At 24.7% G+C, this 24,698-nt stretch overlaps 2 protein-coding genes across 2 annotated transcripts; one reads left to right on the top strand and one right to left on the bottom strand.

The window, feature by feature from the left end:
* The first annotated feature begins 4,735 nt into the window (after positions 1–4,735).
* Positions 4,736–5,693, top strand: LOC134838405 (thialysine N-epsilon-acetyltransferase-like). Its single transcript, XM_063853930.1, has 2 exons — positions 4,736–5,081; positions 5,142–5,693. Exon 2 carries the CDS (start codon positions 5,151–5,153, stop codon positions 5,649–5,651), a length of 501 nt encoding a protein of 166 aa, XP_063710000.1. The 5' UTR covers positions 4,736–5,081; positions 5,142–5,150; the 3' UTR covers positions 5,652–5,693.
* Positions 5,694–8,785: 3,092 nt separating this feature from the next.
* Positions 8,786–12,065, bottom strand: LOC134838135 (facilitated trehalose transporter Tret1-like). The gene is made up of 5 exons (XM_063853605.1): positions 11,726–12,065; positions 11,180–11,534; positions 10,823–11,121; positions 9,620–10,101; positions 8,786–9,564 (listed from the first exon to the last, which is right to left on the bottom strand). The coding sequence occupies exons 1-5, from the start codon at positions 11,781–11,783 to the stop codon at positions 9,421–9,423; spliced, it is 1,338 nt and encodes a 445-aa protein (XP_063709675.1). The 5' UTR covers positions 11,784–12,065; the 3' UTR covers positions 8,786–9,420.
* Positions 12,066–24,698: the final 12,633 nt, after the last annotated feature.

The following is a 24,698-nucleotide window of genomic DNA, read 5'->3' as shown; positions in this document are numbered from 1 at the left end:
ATTTTCTAACCTTAATAAAATTTTAAAGCAATCATCAAAATTTAATTAAAAATTCAAAAATGACAAAAAAAAAGAAAATAATATTTTTTTTTACAAAAAATTTAAGATTTTTATTTATTAATTCAATTTATTTTATTTAATTTTATTTTTTTAGATTTAAATATTTAATTTGTCAAAATAAAAAATAATATATGTATTTTTTTTCTATTAAAAATTTTGATACTTTTTATGAAATTTTATATTTTTTAAAATCGATGAAATTTATGAGAAATTTATATGAAAAATCTATATCAAATTTTATTTTTCTTAAAATGAAACAAAAATTATTTAAACTCTATAATTTCTTTTAAAAAATAATTGATTCGTTTAAAGAAATGAAAATTAATTATTTTATTAATTTATTTAATAATTAATAAGTTACTTGAGTATTAATTTTTTAAAATAACATTTAAATTATTTAGATTAAAATTTTTATAATATTGTCAATTCATTTAACTTTAATTTTTTAAAAAATATTAAAAATATCATATTAATTAAATTATAAATAATTATTTTTAAAATATAAAATAAATTAATTTAAAAAAATTATATTAAAAATTTAATTTATGCCTTTTTTTGAGATTTAATTGTTGAAAAATTATTTAAAAATTAGATATTTTTCAAAAAAAATATTCAAAATTTTCAATTTTTATTAAATTTTTTCGAATAAATTTAATTTTAAAAATATTAATTAAAATATAATTTAATTAAATTAAATTAAAATTAATTAAAATTTATTCCTATGAATTTACATTTTCGTTTTTTTTGCAAAAAATTATAGAGAAATAAATTAAATTAATTAAAATAAATTTTAATGCAAAAATGGAAGTAAAAATTTACAAATAATTTAAAAAATAAATCAATGATTAGCGCAATTTAACATGTGACATTTAAATATTTGTTCAATAATCACATGACATGCGAAAAAAAAATTCATCCAAAAAAGGTCAGTCTCCTCTCCATATACCTATATACGAAGTTCACTGCTCGCGCAAAAAAAAATCAACACAATGCGTTCTTATCATCCATTCAACTGAGAATATTTGTTCTATTAATAGAATGAACGCCTTAATTGACAAATAAAAAAAATCAAAATAAAAAAAAATACGCGCAAAAACAAACAGTTCGCTGACCTTGTAACCAAAAATACTCTCGATAGTATGTATTAAAAGTACGCAAAATTAACGCTTTTGATGTGATAGCGCGAATAATTTTTTTATTATTATTTTATGATTATCACATGTGACGTCCAAAAAAAAAATGTGACAACTTTTGATGTGCTCGTGATAATAAAAATGTAAATAAATTTATGAAAGAAATTGTCTGTGACTTTTATTTGTGCGTAGTATAGTAGTTTTTTTTTATTTTATTTGTAGACAAGCAAAAATCGTAACATGAGCATGAAATGAAATCATTTTTTTTTTCTAATCAAATGCGCATTTTTTTTTGTTTGACGACGACAAACGAATTGTTATTATTTTGTTGGCGGAATTCGGCCTCCGAATATTTTTTTATAGCATTTTTATTGGCTTGGGAGACAATTTTATTCAAGTTCGCGAATTAAATAATAATTTTCAAGGATCCAGAGATAAGAATTTATTTTATTTATTTATTTATTTTCAAAAGAATTTTTAAAAAAATATTTTAAAAAAATCATTAATTTAATAAATCTCTTCAAAAAAATGTGTTAAGAGACTTTAAGATGCATTTCAATTATAGATTAAAAGTGATAAGCTCGTCAATCGATGTCAATGCATTTAATTTCCTTATCGTTATCAGACAGACATTCTATATTTAGATTAATAAATAGAACTCAAATAATGAAAAAAAAAATTAAAAAAATTGTCTGTTCCCAAAAATAATTTTTTTTTCTCTTGACTAATGCAGTAGAAACAAAATTACGACACAAAACACACATTTTTAAACAATTTATTCCAAAAAATTATTTTTAATTAAATAAACAGAAAATTTTCTTTATCATGTAGAATATTTTTTACGCTACGAGTCATCTTTTTACTCTACGTGCCACACAATCAAAGAGCTCGTATATAAAATAAATTACTGCTTTGACCTAGTTCTGGTTCTCTCTAATCTCCAATATTTTTTAGTTTGCACATATAATTCAGTCGAGTAGTCGTATAATAATCACAAAGATGATGATGAAAAATTTTTTGAGAGAATTACGTTAGAGAATCAAATTGTAAACTTTTTTAGCACTTATTTTATTTTATTTATTTATTTATCAACAAAGGCGTACGCACGCATTAATTTTTTATTTTTTAAATAGTAGATTTTCGTAGATGAATGAGTTTTATTGTCTCGATATAAATTTTGTGTTTTTACGATTTAACAAAAATTCATTCGCACATTTTTGCCGCCAACCAAGGCTGATTGTTCAAAAGAGCGGAAAATTGAAATAAAACTCATGGGAGGACCTCATCTCAAAGCTAATTTGCCACACGGGATTCGTTTTTAAATTTTAATTTTAGATTTGCCGAGCAAAAATAGCACAAGCAATAAATTTATTTGAATTTATTTAACATCGAAAATATTTTTTTTTGTACTATTTCGACAACAAAAACAAACCAAAAAAAAAATTTGTTATTTATATAAGAGTAAATAGGCGAAAAAAAAAGAGTTTGCATCGCAATTGATAATGAATGGCAGACACTCATCAATGTCCAATATTTGTCACTTTTATTAACATTCATTTGTCCATAACGTGCTAAATTACAAATACGCTCGTCGTTTATTAGCAGCCCCCGTGCATTGTGATAAATTTGCAAATTAAATATTTTAAATGAAAATATTTGAAAAACCAGAAATTTTTTTATTAGCAGATCTGTGTTAAATATTTAGCACCGAAACTTTGGACTTTTAAATTATTTTATTTCCTGACAGATTTGCGCGCTTAAAAATAGTTTTAAAATGTAAACAAAAAACGAGCGCCAAAAATTTCAAAGATGGCGGATTTTTTATTTGGGGGGCTTTGTCAATAAAACCCTTGAATGGTTTCCAGACAACGTTGCGGTTTTGATACAACATTATCATGTAAATTTTAGAAATCTAGACAGAAATCGTTTTTAATGTAGGTAGAGAGGTACTATAGTTCACTGACTTCCATTGAAAAAACATACCCTCGAATGGGGCGATTTTACGTAAGAAACGTAAGAAAAACAAATTAACACAACTGAAAGTTTACTGATACTGGACTTTGCATTCGTTATGTGTGTCTCTGCAGCAAAAAAAGAAACATTTGTAAGTATTTACAGAAATAGATTTGCAACAATGTAGCTACTTGAAGTGATACAACGTATAAATATCAACAGCAACAACAAAAGCATGAACTTATTACATTGCATTGAAAATGTTAAAATTTTTGTTATTTTATTTTATGAATTTAAATTGAAAATAAAATAAAATTTCACTTCTACTCGAAATGTGCAGGGATGAGAAAAATATTTAAATAAAAAATAAATTTAATATTTAATTGAGCTGAACTCTGAAGTTTTTTTTTTTATAAAATTATAATTTTTAATAATTTTTTTTATAATTTTTAATTATTTTTAAATAATTTTCAGAGTATATTTTAAAGTTTTTAGAATTTTTCAAAATATTTTCACGAGATATTTTTTCACGAGATTTAAAATTAAATTAAAATTATTTCTAACAAATTTTTGCAAAATTTTGATTTTTGGATTCACTTTTTGAAAAAATTATTTTTATACATAGTTAAAAAAATTCAGAAAAAAAAAATTAAATTTAGAAAAAATTTTCAATTTTCGTGCGTAAAGTTCATTGCATATCTCATTTAGATAACAATTTTAACTTTTGAATATAAAGAAAAATCTTTCAATGGGTAGAACAAAATCTACGGGTCTTTTAAAAAATTTTAATTTTGAAGCTTTTCAAAAAAAGTTTAATTAAAAAATAAATTTAAAAATGAAAAAAAATAATTTTTTAATTAATTATTAATTAACTAACTAAATCTTGAAAGAAATTAAATAATAATTTTTTAAATTAATTTATTTAATACTATTTGAGTTTTGATTTAATATTATTTAAAATATATTTGAGTAAAATCTATAAAAAAAATATTCGAAATTAAATTAAATTAAATAATAAAAATAAAATTAATTTAAATATTCAAAAAAATCTAAAAATAAGTATTACACCTAAATATAATTATTTTTTTAATTTTTTTTTTATTGTTATTTTTTTATTTTATTTTATTTTATTTAATTTTTTTTCTCGATGTAGTCTCTATGAAACTATATTTTATAAAAAAAAATAATTAAAATTAAATTTCCATATTTTTCAGATCCCTGATAATGTGTAGGCAAAATGTGACACAATGTATTTGGCAAAGCCGCATCATACGAGATACGGATACTCATTTGGTTTGACAGACAGCAAAAGAGAGACGTGCTGTGAGATGTGCGGTTTAATATGTGGTTTAATTGTAACTTTTGTGAGTGCGGCACATGCAAAAAAGCCTCAGCGCGTGCAATATTTCCCCGATGACTTTCAGTTGGTAACTGTCAGAAAAGGCAATCATTGCAGGTAGGTGATGCATGTGCCTCGTCAATTTGATAGTTTTATCAATATTCCCCGAGATAACGCCCGATTTAACATAAACCAGAGAGTACGGAGTCCAACAGCTGATATGAATTTTTTAAAAATAACGCGTCGTTGTGTTAGTATGTCACTTTTTGATAGGATGAACATTTTTTGTTTAAAGTCGTAGATGCTGGAAAGTTGATTTGTTTGGCGGTAAGAACAACAATGGAACGTTGAAAAATACTTACTTTGAGAAATATGTAAATGTCCGTCCTTGGAACGCACACTTGCAAGTCTTCCATACGTTCATGGGCGTAAGAATGTAGAAAAGTCTTCAATATTTCATACTTTTTTGTTAGTATTTGTAAACACATGTCCGGCATCAGTAATAATTTGTCGGAATATTTTTCATTAGCAGTAGTTTTTTTGTGTTAAATTAAAAGATCTCAAGACCTTGAACGTATTTTTGAATAATTCCAAAGGTAAGAAATTTCTTCATTCTTCAATTTCTTCATAAAATTAAATTAAAAACTCATTTTTAGCTAAAAAAAATGTCAGACCCGAAAATCACAATCCGCAAAACCGAAAAAGACGATTTGCAGCATGTTTTTTCGATGATTCAGGAACTCATCGCGTACCAAAATGCCACTCCAACCAGTCTTACGCTCGACGATTTGATCCGTGATGGAGGATTTACCGGCGCTCATCCCCTTTATTTCAGCTTTTTTGCGGAATGTGATGGAAAACCCGTTGGATATACAATTGCTTTTTACGCCTATTCGACTTGGGAAGGTCGCTCGTTGCTACTTGAGGATATTTATGTGAAGCCAGAAGCCAGGAATCATGGCGTCGGAAGGAAATTGATGCAAGCTACGGTGCAATATGGGATCGAACAGGGATGTAGTCGCTTGGATTTGCACGTTTTGAAGAGTAATGAGACAGCGAGGAAGTTCTATGGAGGCATCGGCGCGACAAATCTCACGGAAACTGAGGGTTGGATGTATTATAATTTTGGAAAGAGTGAAATGGAGAAAATCGTTAAAGGAGAATGAAAGATTTTAAATTTAGAAAAATAAATAATTTAAACTTTAATAAACCAATTATTTTTTGTTATATATTAAAATATTTATTATTTTTTAAATTATTAATTAATAAAAAATATTAATTTATTATTTTTTTTATTTATTAAACTATTAATTAATATTTTTTTTTAATTTGAAAATTTTTAATAATTATTTTTTAATTATTTTTTCAATTTAAAAAAAATCAAAACATTTTAATTATTTTTTTTTTATTTTGCAATAAAAATATTTTTTCCTGAAATTTTTTATTTATAAAAGTCAAAAACCTTAAGTCAAAATCTTTCATGTTATAAAATAAAGTCAAATGAAAAAAATCATCGAAAAGCCAAGAAATATTAAAAAGTTAACTTTCAAGTGATTCTTATTAAAAAAAAACTTTAGGCCGCTCCAATTTTTTTTTTTTTGAACTTTTTGTCCCAAAAACTTTTTTTCAAAATGGGGGAGGGCAAAATAAAAAAGAAAAATTTTGAAATTTTTGTTCATACAAAAAGGCAAAATTTTAACAGTTTTTGTCATTAATCAATATTTTAGTTGATTTTGTGGTTTTTACATTGAGAATTGATAATTTTTTTTTTATTTTGCCCCATTGGATTTTTGACTTTCGAAATGGGGCATAAAAATTTGGAGCGGCTTTAATATTTTTAAATAATTTCTCTCAAATTTAAGTTTAAGTCGTTACGAAAAATGACAAAAATGACTCACTTTTTGAATTCTTAAATGGGACAAAATTATAGAGTTTTACTTGAAACGGCCTTAAACAGTAAAAATTTTTTAATTTTTTTACATAGACTAGAAAATCGAATTATTTACGCAATGGATTTACTTTAATGGCCTAATAATTTAAAAATTATTTTTTTTATTGGGCTTCGTTGATCTTCCTTGATGATTTTTCCAAGGTTAATGTCATAAAGTCGATGTCGGGTAAAGGACTCATAATTACAACTGGTTTTTGTTTATTTTCTGCTTAATAAAAACAATTTTGTTCTTTAATAAAAGATTAGTATTCTTTATTCTTGAGAAGCTAAAGGACGTCTTTTTGATTTAAAAAAAATGAAGAAATTTTTAGTTATTTTTTCAATTCTTGCATTTTTTGCAATGATGGTTCAAGCTTATTCTTATACAAGACCAAAGGGTCCAAAATTTACTTAGTAAGTTAAAAGTTTTTCGTAAATATAATTTAAAAAAGAAAAAATAAATAAATTTATGAAAAGTCCTCCGGTAGATCCGGCTTCGCAACAACAACAACTTTTTACTTCCACAACAACGAAAATACCAACTAGACTACCAACAACACTAAAACCACCAAAGGTATCAGATGAAGAAAGTATAGATCCAAAATGTGTAATTTCTTTATGCGGCTGAATTGAAAGTGGTTCTCTTTTTTTACCGCATTTTTGAAGAAAGAATAATTGTTATAAATTTTTAAACAATTATCATATAAATATTATAAAAATTAATAAAGTGAAAATTTTTTGATTTAAGTTTTTTTCAAAAATTTTCTTAAATTAGTAAAAAAAAATTAAAAATAAGTTGACCTGGGTTAGAAAATCGAATTGGCAACTTTTCAGTAAAAAGAACTATTCGTCTCCTTTTATTTTCTTTTTAAATCAATCTTAAAGAAAATTAGCGATTTAAGTGTTAATGTCATACAAACAAGAACAAAAATATTTGTCTTTGAAAGTTTATTTGTGCATTTGATTTAAAATGTCTTAAGTCAAACCTTAAGTCATAAGTTTCTACCTGCGAACCAATATAACGTAATTTCTAAGAACATCATAGATAACTTTATACAAATTAGGCATTTATTTAAATAAATTTAAAAAAATAAAATAAAATTCGCACAAAAGACATTTTTTTCCACAAATAAAGATTTATTCATATTGTCACTTTGTCGAAAGAAAAAAAAAACAAAAATGTAAATTTTAAGATATTTTCTGGCACGTGTATGTCCAAAAAGCAGCAAAAAATAACGTTAAAAATTAATCTTTTGCCTCTTTTGTTTGGATCTCTCACTCTATGATATAATCAAGGTGAAATCATGTCAAGTAAGTATCGTAAATTTTTTATGTGAATCTTTTTTTTTCGCTTCTTCGAATATTTTGTCAGCTTTAAGATGATTAATGGCATCTCGTAATGATCGTGATCGGTAAGCTTTTGGTCAACATCAGCAGTTTTAACGATTTTTATATATTTTTTTTTTGCTCTTAACTTTTAATGGTACGTCAAATTAAATCATTATTATTATTATTAAAGGTAGTAGCAATAAACATTAAAAGGGCACTCAGAGAGAAAAAAAACCCTTCACATAAATTCGAGAATAATAAAGAGTCATAAATTAATGCAGAGGAAAAATTCAGTTCACACCTTTTGTGAAAAAAAAAGATTTAAATGCATAAATTATAACGAATAAATCTTGTTCACAAATAAATTCCAAGGTTAGTCTCATTGTGTATATTTTTTTTTTACAGTTGTACATCAGCAAAAATGTATAAATAAAATTGTGGCTTTGTTTAAATCAGTGTCAAAATAATATTAATTCACGTGTTGTCGCATATAATTCAGATGTTAAATAATAAAACGAAATTGCTAACGCAGCTGGATCCGTAAATAATAGCAAGAGTTAGAATGATGATGCAGTGCCGCGAAAATTTAAAAAGAAGTTTAAACGATATTTAATTCATTTATTTTTTTTTTTTGATTTGAAACTTAATAACAACATTTTTTATATATATTTCAAATTTAAAAAATAATTCATAAAAATTTATCCAAAATTTTATTCGAAAAAAAATTTAATTAAAATATTTTATTAATTTTTGTATGAATTTTTATTTTATTTTTTTTTTAATTAATTATTATTATTTAAAAATTATTTTGAAAATTTTTAAAAATAATTTATAAAATTTAATATAAACATTTATTTAAAAAAATTAAATTTTATTTAAAAAATTTGAAAATAATTGATCATATTTGAAAACAAGTTTAAAAAAATAATTTATTAATTTTTATTTTTTTTAATTTTTTTCAAATTGTCATAAATAAATTTTTAAATTATTTAAATAATTGTTAAAATTTTTTTATTAATTATTTTCGAATTATTTTAAAACAATTACAATTATTTTTAAAGTTCATAAATTAAATTTTACTTTTTTTATTTTTTAATTTTTTTTTTTAAATATTTTAAAAATCTTAAAAATTATTTTAAAATTTTATTTCAATATAATTTTTTTATCGAACTTTTATTTTAATTATTTTGAATTTTTTTAAGAATTTTTGGTTTATTTTTTTATTTTTTAAATTATTTTAGGCTGATATAAATGATATTTTGGCATTGAATTTCAACACACGTCAATGATTTTCATTCTATGCTAACATTGTACTAAATTAATATTTAATCTTTTTAGTAAGTTTTTCCATAAATCACCTCCCACACAATCTATGCCCGTTTAAGGCAGCACAACGTATGTAAATAGGCTTAAACTTTAATTCTTTTAGTATAAATTAGCATTAATTATAAAGCGATTTGTTCAGCTTTGGCATTAATTGACTAAATGAAAATGAATATCAAGCAAAAAGAGACACAATGGCACATAAAACTGAGCGTGTTTTATAATAAAGAACGTGCTTTCATGACATTTATCGAACAAACAAAGAAAATGATAAATTGAGTAGTGCCTGATTAATCGCGGAGGCATTTACGCAAAAAAAAAGTAAAAAATAAAAATAAAGTGAAAATGTGTCATTAGGCTTTTATCGTCGTTGTCGCAACGTCTTTCTTTGTTTCCGGGATAAATAACACGGTAATCGTGCACGCGATGATACTGCAAACCGCATACAACCAAATGCATCCATGCATGCCGACGCTGCTCACGAGCGGGATAAAATACTAAAAAAAAATAAAAATTAAGATTAATCTTTTTTTTAATAAAAAATTATCTTACTGTCATCACAATTGCTCCCAATCCGCTGAAAATCACGAGACAAACTGTGAACATGGGACCTCTCATGCGTTCGGGAACAATTTCTGCAATTACAACAAATGGCACTCCCGCCAATCCGATCGCCGAAAAAAGAACCAACACGGAAAATGACAAAAGAGGCACAATGGTGAAATGTTTCATGTCCAAATCGAGGTTTTTTAAGTAGTAATAGGAGCCCATGACGGTTAAACTCAAAAAACAGCCGAGGCTGGAAGCGATCAACAAGGTTTTTCGTCCTGTTCTTTCCACAAGTAGAGTTGCGATGTAAGATCCGATGAGTTGAATCAAAGCCACAATTATTGATGAGACGATGGAAGAAAGATGCGATGAGGCTTCGTCGAAAATTTTGACAGCGTAGTTGACGAGAACAACAGTGCCCGATACCAGAGGGAAAGTTATGAGGATTATTGATAAAATTACGCCTTTTCGGGTTTCTTTAGCGTCTGAAATAAAAAAATTTTTTAATTTTCGGTTAAAAAAAAATAAAAAAAAATATATAAAAAAAATATCTTAATGAATAATAAATAAATTAATAAAAAAATTAATTTTATTTTAAAAAATAAATTCAGAAAATTTAATGAAAAATTTTAGAAAAAAAATAAAAATATTAAAAAGTGATTTTATAAATTATGTAACATATGAAAAATACTTTTAAAATATATTTTTTAATCGAACAAAATTTCTTTAGATTTCTTAAAAAGTTTTAAATTTTATTAAATTTTTCAAAAAAATTACAAAAAATATTTCAATATTTAATATTTGCATTAAAAAATAATTTTTTTACAAAATTTTATTTAATTTTGAAAAAAAATTATAAAAATATTTCAATATTTTTTGCACAAGAATTTTTACGTAAATTTCCAAAAGATCCAAAATTAATTGTCAATATTTTTATTTTTTTTTTTTTCTAAAATTTTTAATGAAATTTTCTGAATTTATTTTTTGACAAAAAGTTTAAAAAAAAAACTATTTTTTTTTGAAATTTTTTTAAAACTTTTAAGTTTTTAAATTTTTTAAATTATTTATTTTTAAATATTTTTTAATTTTTTTTATATATTTTTTAAATATATTTTTAATATATTTTTTTAAATATTTTTTAAATATATTTTTTTAAAGACAAGAGGGAAAAAATTTAAATTAAATTTAAAAAAAAAATTTACTCACAAAAATCTTTAAACGAAAACTTCTGCACTTCCGTCGTCACATCATCCGCAACTTCTTTCATTTCATCTGCCTTCCCTTTGTAATAAAAATTTGCTTTCACCGCATCCTCGTGTCTCCCCTTCAACGCATACCACACCGGAGACTCCTTTATCGACAGAATTCCGATGAAATAAAGCGCCGACATGCCAACCATCAAAAAGTTAATTTGGTTGTAATCTAAATAATTCATCAGAATAAATCCGAGTAAAATGCCGGTATTACAAGCCAACGACAGAAATGTGCCGAAAAATCCACGATGTCTAAAATTTTAATGGAAAATTTAATTAAAAGTCATTCACCCACAATTTTTTCCCTTACTCATCATCTGCGATTTCTGCCACAAAAACGGGAGTAACGACAAAACTAAACCCCGCAACAATTCCCAAAATGCATCTTCCAATCACGGTTAAGGTAAAATCGTTACTTAAATGCATCGTCCAACTTAAAAGTTGAGGAATCCCAACAAGAGCCAAAGTTATTTTTCTTCCGAGCATTTCCGATAACCATCCACTGAGCAAATTTCCGATGACACATCCAATGGCTCCGATGCCCGCCATCATGCCAATTTGGGATTTGGTCAGTACGGTTAAAGGAGAGTCTTCTGTTTGGAATTTCGGTAAATAAACGCCATTCCAAGCGATGCTCATGCCTAAGATAATGTTCGGAATATTAGCTGAAAAAATAGAATTGAAATGTTTTTTAATAAAGAAGAGAAAGTAAAAATTTCGCAAACACACAAGGAAAGTATAATGAAGAAAAAATAGTGAAAAATTAAATTTAATATGAATATTATCATGCAAGCAGCGAGTCGTAAGTTTAAACATTATTCGACATTTTCATATAATATTCCATTAATTTTATTACCACAAAATGCAGCCCAACTCTGGTAAATAACATGATTATCTTTGCTTTTTAATCCCATATTCTACACGGAGCAGCACAGCCAACGGCAACGCGAGCAACGAAAAATGGGTGCAGATAATTGCAGCAGCAATCAGTGTCTATACGAAATATATTGCACTTTTATTGCACACGACTTTGCTTTTTTTTGTGTGTCATAGATACATTTAACATGCAGCCGACCACTTCTTTTACACTCGCAAACGTACAAAAGGAGAAGAAAAAACGACTTTCACTCTTTTTATTATATTATTTCAATATATATGTATATAAATAATGTCAGTAATGAGTTTATATAAATGTATTTTTCAAGTATAACATAAACACAATTACTCTAAATTGACTGTTAAACCACTTTTTAGATCGCAATTGATCTAATTATACAATGCAAAAAAAAAAGAAAATAACAACTTAATGCAATAAATTGACAGGAACACCACTAATAATAATGAGCTATTTTCAATGCAACAAAAATAACGTTTTCAAATGAAATTTATAGAAAAATTTAATAAATTTATTAAATTAATCAGTCTTTTCGATTTGAGATTTGTATTGAGACTGTCTTTTACTGATTATTTACAATTCTGTTGGCCAAAGTTTTTTTTTGTGTTTACTGTTTTGGATCCGATTTAATTTTAAAAAAAATTGTTTTGTTGACAGAGGAGTAGAGATAGACTTAATGGATTCATTCTGGGTAAGTCCATGAAATTTTTCAATTTTAATTTAATTTTATAATAATATTTTTTTCTTGATAATTTTTAATCTTTTTAACAAATTTTTTTATTGTGTTGAGTTTTTACAAATATTTTTTCAAATATTTGAATTTATTATTTTTGCAATATTTTAATATTTTAATTTTTTAAAATAATTTTTCTAATAAAATTATTTTTTTAAAACTTATTTTTCATGATTTTTACACTTTTTAAATTTTTCAACAAACTTTTAGTTCTTTTGAAAAAAATTAAAATAAAAAAACTGTTAAGTTTTTAGAACTAACTTTAAAATTTTAAGAAATAACTTTAAAATTTTTAGAACTAACTTTAAAATTTTTAGAACTAACTTTTAAATTTTTAAAACCAACCTTTAAAATTTTTAGAACTAACTTTTAAATTTTTTGAAAAAATTTTAAAAATTTTAGAATAAAATTTCAAATTTTAAGAACTAACTTTTAAATTTTTAGAACAAACTTTAATATTTTTAGAACTAACTTTATAATTTTTAGAACTAACTTTTAAATTTTTAAAACCAACCTTTAAAATATTTAGAACTAAATTTTAAATTTTTAGAACTAACTTTCACAATATTTGAACAAATTTTAAAAATTTTAGAATAAAATTTCAAATTTTTAGAACTAACCTTAAAATTTTTAGAACTAACTTTAAATTTTTAGAACTAACTTTTAAATTTTTTGAAGATTTTTTAATTTTTTTTTTGAATTTAGAATTTTTATGATTTATTTTCAAATATTTAAAAGAAAATAAGAAAATAATATTCCAAAAATATTTTAAAAACGAGTTTAAAAAAATTACAAGCAATGGAACTACCCAACAACTCCTATCAGTGTAAAATTCTCAAAAAAAAAAAAACATGTTATCACTTTTTATGGAAGACGTGCTTCATGTGCCTCTACTTAACTCAAAACATTCTTACCGAGCGTAGATTAAAAATTCATTACGAAAAAACGTGTCAGTGGTGTGAAACCATCTGCCTGTACAAGTGAACTTCCATCAATTAAAGTCAACTTCGTCAATTGAGGAGCTTCATAAATCATCCGACAAGACAAGCCTTTTTTTTCATGAAAAGCCCTCTTTACTTGCTTTCTTGTTTTAATATAAAGTTAAAAAATTATTATCAATCAAAAGTAAAACTTACACATGTTACATCATCATCAGTCATTCATTGCGTGCATTGTAACTAATTGATAACAATTTAATTATCTTTGTAGGTCTCCAACATCACAAGGAAACATGTTCTAATTTTTTTAAGAGGAGCGCATCTGCTGCGACATTTTTCGCCGAAAATAACGATAATTCATCAACTTCGCTGAAAATTTAATTGATTTGTTATTGTGTTGTGCATCCGGGTGAATAATGGGAGAAAAACAAAGCTCTTTAAACAATAATTTTGTGCGAAAAGGGAATTTGCGGCGAGAACCCTTATCTTTAATTTTATTTCGTTTTATCTAACGATCTCTTGTAAAAACAAGCAACTTGATTAAAGAGAGCGAACATCATACGTTATTATCTAGAGACCATCAACATTCAACATTATCTTATTTTTATCATGAAACTCGTACGTAAAATCTACCTCTAATAATAAAATATAAAATATAAAGCAGAAAAGGGTAAAAATAATAATAATTTGTTTACCTTCTTAGAAACGGAGAGCGGGCGGCGGCGGCGTGCAGAAATCCCCAGATGATACGGCACAAAAAAAAGTACTTGAAAGATGATTAAATAAAATTAAATATACATTCGTTGGTTTTCGAGGAACGTCAACAACAACAACAACGTGGATGTAATGAAAAGTCAGAGGGTACACCGGAAAATAAAAATCGAATTCATCATCCGTCAACAGGCTGACAGACAGAAATTCTCAAATGCGATTACTTGCCATGGAGACGCGGCAGCACAAGGCAGATAAAAGAGAATCAACGCAAATCCGACAATATTGTTTAAGATTTTATCTATTTTAATCAAATAACAAGTCAAGGTAAAAGACAGCAAAGTAATTCCCAGAATTAAAACAAAAGGTACCAAGCAACGGTTTGTGTTATGTAAGTGAAGCGAATTTTTTTCTTTTCTATTTTTCAGATAGGCTGCTACAAAATTATTTGAACTATTATTCCTTGCTTCATGTTAAAAAAAATTAAAATTCATTTGAAAAAGTATTGAAAAATTAAAAAAAAATTAAAATCTTTGGACTTTTATCATAATTTTTAAATTTATTAATTTTAATATCAATAATTAATACCGAAAATAGCCTATTAAAAATTTAAAAAAAAAATTAAAAGAGTATTAAAAATTAATAAAATATTAAAAATTATTAAAATTTTTTTTTAAATTTAATAAGTACCCATTTTAAAAATTTATTAATCAATAAAATTAAAATTATTTTTTTAAATAGAATTTAAAATTAATAAAATATTTTAAATTATAAAAAAAATTATTTTAAATTTAATAAATATTTTAAAAATTTAATAATCAATAAAATATTAATTTTAATTATAAAAAATTATATTTTATTTTATTTTTAAATTTTAAAATATTTTTTAAAATTATTTTTATTTATTTTATTTTTTTTAATTTATTTTAAAATTTATTTTTTTTATATCTTTAAAAAGATTAACAGTTCATTTATTTCATTTTAAAAATTTTATTTTAAAATTTTATCTTTTTTTATTCATTTAATTTTATTTTTATTTAATTTTAATTATTTTTTTAATTTAAAAAAATTTTAATTTTTTTAAATTTTGCTTCATTATCCAAAAAACTCAAAACGAAAAATCATTTAAATTTGGAGAAGCCTTTTAAAAAATTAAAAAAAGTGGTTTCTGTTACCATAAAAGCTTTTTTTCTCCGAAGAATCTCGCTCTTTGTTGTCTTAAGAGCCCCTATTTCAGCTCGATTTACTTCAAAAACAAAATAAAAAATAATGAAGAAACGTTTTCTAATTATCATTATTTCAATATGGGTGATAGATAAGTCGACGAAGGAGGAAAAGAGATTAAGAAACGAGAAAAAAACTCTTTTCAATAAAATTTTTACAAAGAAAAGTAATTTATGTTTTTGCTTCAAGTGTTATTTTAATTTCATCCATAACAAGCAAAAGCGAGAGATCGAATAATCATTTCTTCATTTATATTTCAGTTCATCACTCACAAGTCGGTGCCACAAGTCGAGTTTTAATGATAAAGATAACTAATTTAACCAGAAGAAGAACAAGAAGATAACATCTCAAATACCCTCAGGTCATTTATAGTCAAGAAGTTTATTCATTTTCTACATCGTCTTTTATGTATTTTTTGATCTCCTCCTTACAACAACATCTATTTTTGGATGTAATTGTTATCATTTCATTTATTTTACAAAAGTTCTTTACACTTTCCCAAATAATGGCAGACGTTGCCTCGCTTGCATGAGTTTTGTTGTTTGAACTCTGATGAATATCGAAAGTTAAAACGTTTTACGAGGAGTTTTTCTTCGCTTTTTTTTTTGGCATCAATGTACTTTGCTCAGCAGAAGACAATTGAAACTTTTGGGGAAAGGAAAATAGAGACGAAGGAAAAAAATTGAGGAAAAGTTGAAATAACGAGTATAATTTTACTCGATTACAAGAAATGGTATTACATTACTTGACTGCCAAACAAACACACAAGCACATGAGTTTTCGTAATGTTTTCGGTGTTCGTTCGGAGTAAATAAACAGTTTTTCTTCCAATTTTATTTTTATTCAGTCATCAGTTTATTACATTTACTTCTTCTGCTCTGTGAAAAGTTTTGGTTTGTTTTTTCTTCTTTTTCGTCTTCTTCTCAAGTTCCTTGCACTGCTGCACGCACCACAGACGAGGAAAAACTTTCGCAAGCAAGCAAAATAAAGAACAACTTGTACAATTTTTGGCAAATGATCTTCTTTTTCTCTCTATTTTAGGAAATATCTCACCGCGTTGGAAGAACAAGAAGTAGTTAGCTCCTCACTCTGCCGAAAAAAAGTATAAAGTTACTTGCTGCGAGTAACTAACTGTGAATCAGCAGAAAAAAATAACATTGATTTAACTTCGTCGTTGTCCTCGTTGACGTTCAATTTTTTGGACAAACTTGGAAAATAAAGGAAAAAAAATTAGAAAGATTATTGACCTTTTGGTATTGTGTGGGAGTCAAATAATATAACGAGAAAAATTTCCGAGAATGGTGTTTATTTGGGAAATTTTTTTGATTTATTTTCTGTGAATGTAGTTTACCTTTTATTATAATTTACTATTAGGAAATTTTTTTATAAAATATTTTTTTTAAATTTATTAAAATTATTTTTATTGAAATTATTGACAATTTTAAATTCTTTTTATTTTTTTATTTACCTACATATTTTAATTTATTTTTTATTTTTTTGCTAAAAATGTTTTTTAATATTTTGTGAAAGTAATTATATTTTTGATAATTATTTTTTTTTGATGAATAAAAATTAAAAATTATTATTAATAAATATTAATTATTTAATTTTAATTTATTTTATTATTTTTTTTTAATTATAATTTTAAATTAATAATTATAGTTTTAATTATTTATATAATAAAATTTAATAGTTTTGAATTATTTGTTTAAAAATATTAAAAATTAATAATTTAAATTATGTCAAATTATATTTAATTTAACTTTTATAAATATTTTTTAAAATTTATTTTTGATTTTAATTTTTTGATGATTTAAATAATAAAAAATTATTGACTTTAAATTTAAATAAATATAAAATTAATTTAAATAAATTTTTTATTGTTTAAAACAAAATAATTTAAAGAAATTTAATTATGTAAAAAATTATTTTAATCATTTTATAAATAATAATAAAAAAAAATAAATTTTATATATTAAATTAATTAATTAAATAAAGTCATATTTTATAAAATAATTTTAAAAATTTATTTTTTATTAATTTTTAAATATTAAATTTTTTATATTAAATATAAAATATTTTATTTTTAAATAATTTAATAATTAAATTAAAATAATTAAAAAAATAATTTTTATTTTAAATTTATTTAAAATAATTTTTAATTATTTTTCTAATTTTTTTTTTTCAGATAAAATGGTCAGTCAATAAAACGCCCTTTAAATAATGAGGAAATTCTGTTAAATTAGCAAAAAAATATTTCCTTTAAAAAATATGTGACCCTCATCAAGGACATCGATAATGATATTTTTCCTTTACAAGTCATTTAGCGAATAAAACATAAAAAAAAATTCTTTAAAAACTTCGATGGAAAAAAAATTTCCGTTAATTTGTAACAGACGTGTCCTTGAAAACTTTTTCACACGCAGCACAAATTTTCGCGCAAATGTCGATTCGCGTGCAAAATATTTTAGTATTCTTGCGAGCTGTGAAGCATAAAGACATCACGATGACATCTGTCGCTCCAGCAGCAGAAAAGCCAACAACAAAAAAGTCATTCGACGATAATTGGAATTTTATTCGTAAACTGAGTTTGTTTGGTGGCATCTTCGTGTTGCCCGACATCATCCCAACGCAGAAACGCTGGCTCAAGAGAATTTTAATCTTCAACATACCAATCGGCTACATTGTGATGCTATTTTTCGCGTATGGCACCTTCAAACGTTACAATTTCAGTCTCATGTCGCACATTTTATGCGATTCTATTCTCATCAATTACACCGCAGTCTTCTACGGATTTTCCTGCATACGAAGACATCTCCCGAAAATGGTCGAATTTCTGAACTGGAGTCGCAGTTTGTACAATTACACGGAAAAATACCACAAAATTCAGCAAGAAATCGCCGCGAAACAAGTCGATTGGGTGCATTTATGGTCAAATCGAGCAATTCAAGTAACAACTGCTGTCATGTATTTGGATTCGTTCATGATTTCCGTGGGATTTGCAATTGTGGGACAATTTTTGCCGGAAAGGATTTATCCCAAATACAGTCCGCCCATGCCATATTACTTTCCCATCGCCGAAGAGAACCAAAAATGCTGGAAGGCGTTTTTTATGATGTTAGCGGGGCAGTTTAAATGTTCCATTGACTTGGCAACTCTGCATTCCCTGTTTTTGAGCATTTTCTACACAATTTCTATCCACATTTACATGCATCTGGAAGTCACTCGACAAACAATTGACCTCATGGCGAAACATTTTCAAGCGAAACACGACTTGCGGGTACATGGCAAGACCGAAATTGTAGATATTGACATCGAAAATGGCCTAAAATTGAAAGAATGGATAAAATTAATTGTCGATATGATATCGGAAAGTAACGAAATCCTCACACAACTCGGCGAAATTTTTACCGGATATTTTTTCTTGTTTGAACTCGCAAGTTTTGGCGCCCTTTTCATCTTTGGCATGATAATGATGGTTTTGCATCAACAATATTTCTTCGCATTTGGCATCGTGGGTGCTTCGGCAATCACATTCAGCTTCTGTTTCATCAACGAACAACTTTTAAAGAAAATTGGAGAAATCTCGACGACACTTTACGAATTCCCGTGGTACACATTAACGCCATACGAGCGAAAATTCTTCCTGCAAGTAATGACCAATAGTGACATAAAACGGGGATTCAAGGCATCTGGCATTCATGACGTCACTTTTGAGAGATTCAGCAAAATTGTGCAGGCCGCATACTCGAATGTGCTCGTACTGAAAGACTTGGTCATGAAGTTTTAGAGACATTTGAATGGAAATAATTAGTTTATCTGACAATCAAATTCACGGCAAAACGCTTTTTCTCCATTCCGAGCCACGGCATCACATTTATGATGCTCATTCGCCTCTTTTTATAATGTTAATGGATTTTTTTATTGTCTTCAATTCTACAACAAGTACTTTTTATTACTTTTTACGTTATTGTTATTATTTTTTTTTTTTGCCTTCGCTCTATTATAATGTATGGAGAAACATTTTTTTTATGCCTCGCAAGAAACAAAGCACATGCTGATCGCATTAGAGCTTCTTTTATTCTCCCGCACTTATTAATAGAGGTTTCAACAATTTGTTTCATTTTATGGAAATTATTTTTATATGAAAAGAGAAGAGAAAAAAATCATAAAAAATTATGACTGATGATGAAATAATGCGATAGAACGTTAACGTGCGTGTTGTTATGCAACAGATTAAAGTACAGTTCGTCCAAAAAAAGCAGCACTTTAAACGACACAATATTTTTACATCTCAGCCAGAAGGTGATGATATTAAATTCTTTTTTTTTTTTTTGGGTTTCTTTCTAATAATATGTAAATATGTGGAATATGGATCCATCCCAGCCAGATATTTGTATACCATTAGCAGGCACACACACATAAATTCAAACACAAATAATTTTAATAGGATTTTTGGTTCGAACGACATACAACACCTTTGTGTGTTGCTGCCTGAGCATTTATTAATTTTACCCGAAGAGTGTGCTGCTGTTGCTGCGGATGTGGTATACGGAGTACACAATGCGAGACACAAAGCTTGATAAATGATGTTACGCAATGATGTCAGTGCCATGCCAAGACTCCTTTTGTTTTCGGAGAGGAATATTCACATTTATCAACATAATTGATGTGCAATAAATATGTACTTACGATTTATAAGGTGCTTTACATTAAAATGTGTATTTGCTTTGAATGTGTGTGGCACGGAAAGGAGATTTTTGACTCAAGGTAAGTATTGGTTTTTTTTACCTCTTTTATGGAAATTTATTTCTTTTATTTAATTTTGATTTTTATTTTAAAATTAAAAAAAATAAAAAGTTACTCTGGAAGTTGAAATCATAACTAAAGTTCATTTTTCATAATTTTTTAAAATATTTTTTCTATAATTTTAAATTATTTTTTAATAATTAGTTAAAATATTTAATTAATTATTATTATTTTTTTAATTAAAAAATAAAATATGATTCTTTATTAAAAAAAATTTATTTAGTATTTTTATATAACAAGTATTTTGAATTAAATTTTAAATTTAACTGAATTTTAGTTTAATATTTTTTTAATAATTATAAAAATATTTAATTTTTTTAATCATTTATTTTTTTCAATAATTTTTTTTTTAATAAATAAATATTTTTTTTTTTTATTAAATCTATATCGTTTTAAAGTTTTTAATAATATTATAAATAAAAATCATATTTTAAATTATAATTATAAAAAATAATTTAACTTAATTAAATAATTAATTTTTCATTCGTCTTAATAATCATAAATAATAAAAAAAAATTAAAAAAAGAGTTTTTAAAAGGTTTTTTATTTAAAAAAAATTTTTTCTTCAAAAGCCAATTAATTGTTTTATACTAAATTAAATATTAATTTAAAAGATTTTAGATTTTTTTTTTTTCAAATTTAAATTTTAGTCTCTTAAGTTTTAATTTAAGTCATAGCTTTTAACAATCTTAATTTTTATGAAAAAATTAAAAAAAAAAATCTTTAAGCAAAATAAAAAAATTTTATTTATTAAATTTCTTTATTTGTATTGAAATAATTATTATTTATTTAAAAAAATAATTTATTTTTTTAATTTTGTTTAATAAATTAATTTTAATTTTCACTTAAATTTCTAAGTTAAATTTCTCATTTTTTTATTTTTTTTTTTATATTTATTTTTATATTAAAAATGAATTATTAATAAAGCTTAATAAAACAGTTAAATTTATTTTTTTTAAAGTAAACATAAAATATATTTTTCATTAAAAACATTTAAAAAAAATTCTAAATTAACATTAGTCAATTTCAAAATATTTATTGAGAAAAAAATTTCAAAAAGGTTTTTTATGTAAAATTATTTTTTTTTTTTTTAGTTTTCTTACCGCTTGACAGCATCTCCATTAAGTTATCTTCTCGTAACGTCTTCACATATTTCCTCTTTAATTCCATGTATTATGCAAAGTGATTTTTAAGCAGGAAGTTCACTGTGGTTTATTAATTTAAATTAATTTGGAGGCGATGTGATGTGTTAATGGAAGTTTAATTCTACTTCAATTCACTGCCGTCACGGTACTTTACATCAAATATTGACTTTTTCTCTCCTAAAAAGAAAAAACAACATAAAATGTATTTTCATCATTTTTTCGGGTTTTATTAAAAAAAAATGTTACACATTCATATTGAACGAAAATTATTCAACTAAATAAAGGAATATAATAAAGCATAATCTTCTTTGATCCGCTTTCTCTCCTAAACATATATATAGTACATATTTATTATATAATATAAGTATAAGAAGGATCTAACTAAGTAGCAACTCAACTTTCTTTTTTTCGTTTTTTGCAGTGGAAAAGAATGAAACGAAAAAATTTATGACGAATACACACGCCACGCACACAAAGGACACAGGAAGTTTAGGATGCTAATATCCTTGAATATTTTAACCCAGAAGGAATTATTGAAATGAAAATTCCGTTTATTTGAAGAGAGAACACAAAAAAGTAAAAGTAAGAAGATTTTCTTCGTTTTTTTTTCCTCATCACTTTTTAGATTTACATAAAATCATTTCTGTTTTTCCTTTTACTTTTTTTTAATAGCACAAAAAAATCACTTTGTAAAAATGGAAAGGAAGAAAAAGTGCGACACGAAACTAATCTGACAAGCAACAAAGGAAAAAAAGGAGATACAATTGGTTAGTTTAATCAATTTAATGTAAAATTAAATGTAATCAAGATAGACTTTGAAATTTTTTTTTGCATTGGAAAAAAGAAAAATAATAAGAATGGTAATGATAATAAAATTTTAGGGGATGATATGCAGAAAAATAAAAATGGAATAGAATGATACCGATCTCCCCATTTCTTTTTTTTACCTTTTTATTATATTGTATTAAGAAGAACATATGTTAAATATGCCAAAAATAGCATGTTACATTAAAATATATTAAAAAAAAGCACGGGAAAAAGAGACACGAAAGTACTTCTTTGAAGTAATTCAAATAAATAATAATGAGTAGAGAAATGCTTGAACGATATCAAAATTTAAGTGCTCCAAATATGTGGAGGTATGTATTCATATCAGTCAGTGGATACAAAAAAAATGTGATATTTTCTCATAAAAATAATATCTAACAAAATAACAGGAACAAAATGGGACTCGACTTGACGTGAAGTGGGATCAAAACATGTGAGCGGATTTTGGTTCAAGATGTTCTTGTTGAAAAATTATTGAATCGTGATTTTTTTATTTATTTTTTTTTTGCATGAAGAATTTTATTAACTCTTGACCATATTTCAACTTTTTTTTTGATATTTCAATTGACAGATGTCACAATTTTTTTAAAATTATTTTATTTTATTAATTTTCATTTAAAAATGATTTTTGATTTCTATAAAAAAATTTAAAAAAATCTAATAAAAATTAAAATTAATTTTTAAAATAAATTTTTTAAAATAAAATTATTTTAATTTTTAAATTAAATTATTTTAGAATTTTTTTTTTAATTATTAAAAAAAATAATTAAGAAAATAAATTAATTTCACATAATTTAAATTAAAAAAATTAATTATGAATTTTATTATTTATTTAAATTAAATTATTTTAAAAATACTTTTTATTTAAATTAAAATTTTTTTCAATTTGAACTATTATTAATAGTATCAATTTAAAATTAAGTATTTAATTTAAACTATAATAAAAAATTAATAAATTATATTAAATAATATATTTTTATTAAAATAAAAAATTTAAGTTGAAATAGTAAAAATTTAAAAAAATATATTTTTTTAAATAATTTATTATTGGATTAAAATTTTTATAATTTTATTAAAAATTAATTATATTAAAAAATTATTTAAATAAAATATTTTATTAAAAATTTTAAAAAAATAAATTTTCGACAAATTTAAATATTTAAAAAAAAAAATTAATTTCATATTTACTTTAGGGACCTCAAAAAATTTTTTTTTGTTCTTATCAGAACGTTCTTTATGCTTTGGCAAAAAATGGAAACAAAAAACAACAATATCCATGCCACGTAAAAAAAATAATAATCTACATCGAATACATTCCATTTCCGTATAATATTAATAAAAAGCAAAGCAAAAACATTTATGAAACATGTTCCATGGAGTACATCACTCTCGCAAACACACAAAAAAAAAATTCAAATATTAGGAAGGCACCTACCGAAGGAAAAAAGGTAAATGTAATGTCGTCGTCGAGATCCATTTAATCAGCAAAAGCACTTAACTTTGTATCATGCACATAAGACGATAATCGTAATCATTATGTTGATTTACAATATTTTGTATGTATATGTGTCGGTATTTTCGTTACACGTGTATTGTGTCATGTTATTTTTGGGAGTTCATCTGGCAAACGAAAATCAATACAAAAGTCTGGGAAATGTTCAAAAGGGAGAAACATTCCCTTTTCCATGTTTTTATGAATAAATTAGGAACTTTTTGAAAAAATTATTAAAGTGACGAGACATTTATTGATTATTTTTTGCGGTTACATTCGAAAAATTAAAATTTCATGACCAAATCTTTCAAAATCAGCACATTTGAATAAGCAGCTTGGACAATTTTGTTAAATCTCTCGAACGTTACTGCATGAATGCCGGATGCCATAAACCCTTTTTGTATATTACGAAAATACAAAACTCGTGAAAAAAGTTTTCTTTCCTTCGGTGTTAACATGTACCATGGCATTTCGTATAAAACAGCAAATAATTCCTCAAATTTTGCTAAAAGAGCTTCGTTAATGTAGCAAAAAACGAATAAAATTGCCGACAAACCAATTATTCCGAAGGCGAAGAAATATTGCTGATGAATAACGGAGATAATCATGCCAAAAATGAACAAAGCTCCAAAACTGCCAAACTCGAAGAAGAAAAAATAATGAGTAAAGATGTCATTTATAGTTGTGATAATTTCATTGACTTCCGAAATCATGTCGATAATAAGTTTGAACCAGTCTTCTAACGGAATTTCGTCTGTGCTGCCATCTGGATCTTCTGAATTTCGGGTTCGGTGAGTTAAATTTTTATCTTTTCTTCCATTTTCTATCCAATTTTTGTATTTTTCGTTTAGATTTTTACTCAAAAGCTCGATTGTGTCCTTAATTATGTTCAAATACGTGTGAATATGCATAAAAATTGTATAAAAAATGCTCAAAAATACAACATTAAAGGATCCAATATCCATCGCACATTTGATCTGCAAGATCAGAGTGACCCAAAAAACTGTCCAATTCTGCTGATCCTTCACTGGCAAGTTGTAAGGTAAGGGTTGAC

The sequence above is a fragment of the Culicoides brevitarsis genome, chromosome 1 (assembly GCF_036172545.1).
Source record: "Culicoides brevitarsis isolate CSIRO-B50_1 chromosome 1, AGI_CSIRO_Cbre_v1, whole genome shotgun sequence".
Taxonomy (NCBI): Eukaryota; Metazoa; Arthropoda; class Insecta; order Diptera; family Ceratopogonidae; genus Culicoides; species Culicoides brevitarsis.
This window is presented reverse-complemented; position numbering and strand designations above follow the sequence as displayed.

Excerpts from the sequence above, each read along its gene's own strand:
- LOC134838405 (XM_063853930.1), top strand. The coding sequence starts at position 5,151 with ATGTCAGACCCGAAAATCACAATCCGCAAAACCGAAAAAGACGATTTG.
- LOC134838135 (XM_063853605.1), bottom strand. The coding sequence starts at position 11,783 with ATGGGATTAAAAAGCAAAGATAATCATGTTATTTACCAGAGTTGGGCT. Across the intron at positions 11,122-11,179 it reads GCAGAAATCGCAGATGATGA|ACATCGTGGATTTTTCGGCA; the intron begins GTAAGGGAAAAA and ends TTAAAATTTTAG. Across the intron at positions 10,102-10,822 it reads GTTTTCGTTTAAAGATTTTT|ACGCTAAAGAAACCCGAAAA; the intron begins GTGAGTAAATTT and ends TTTTTATTTCAG.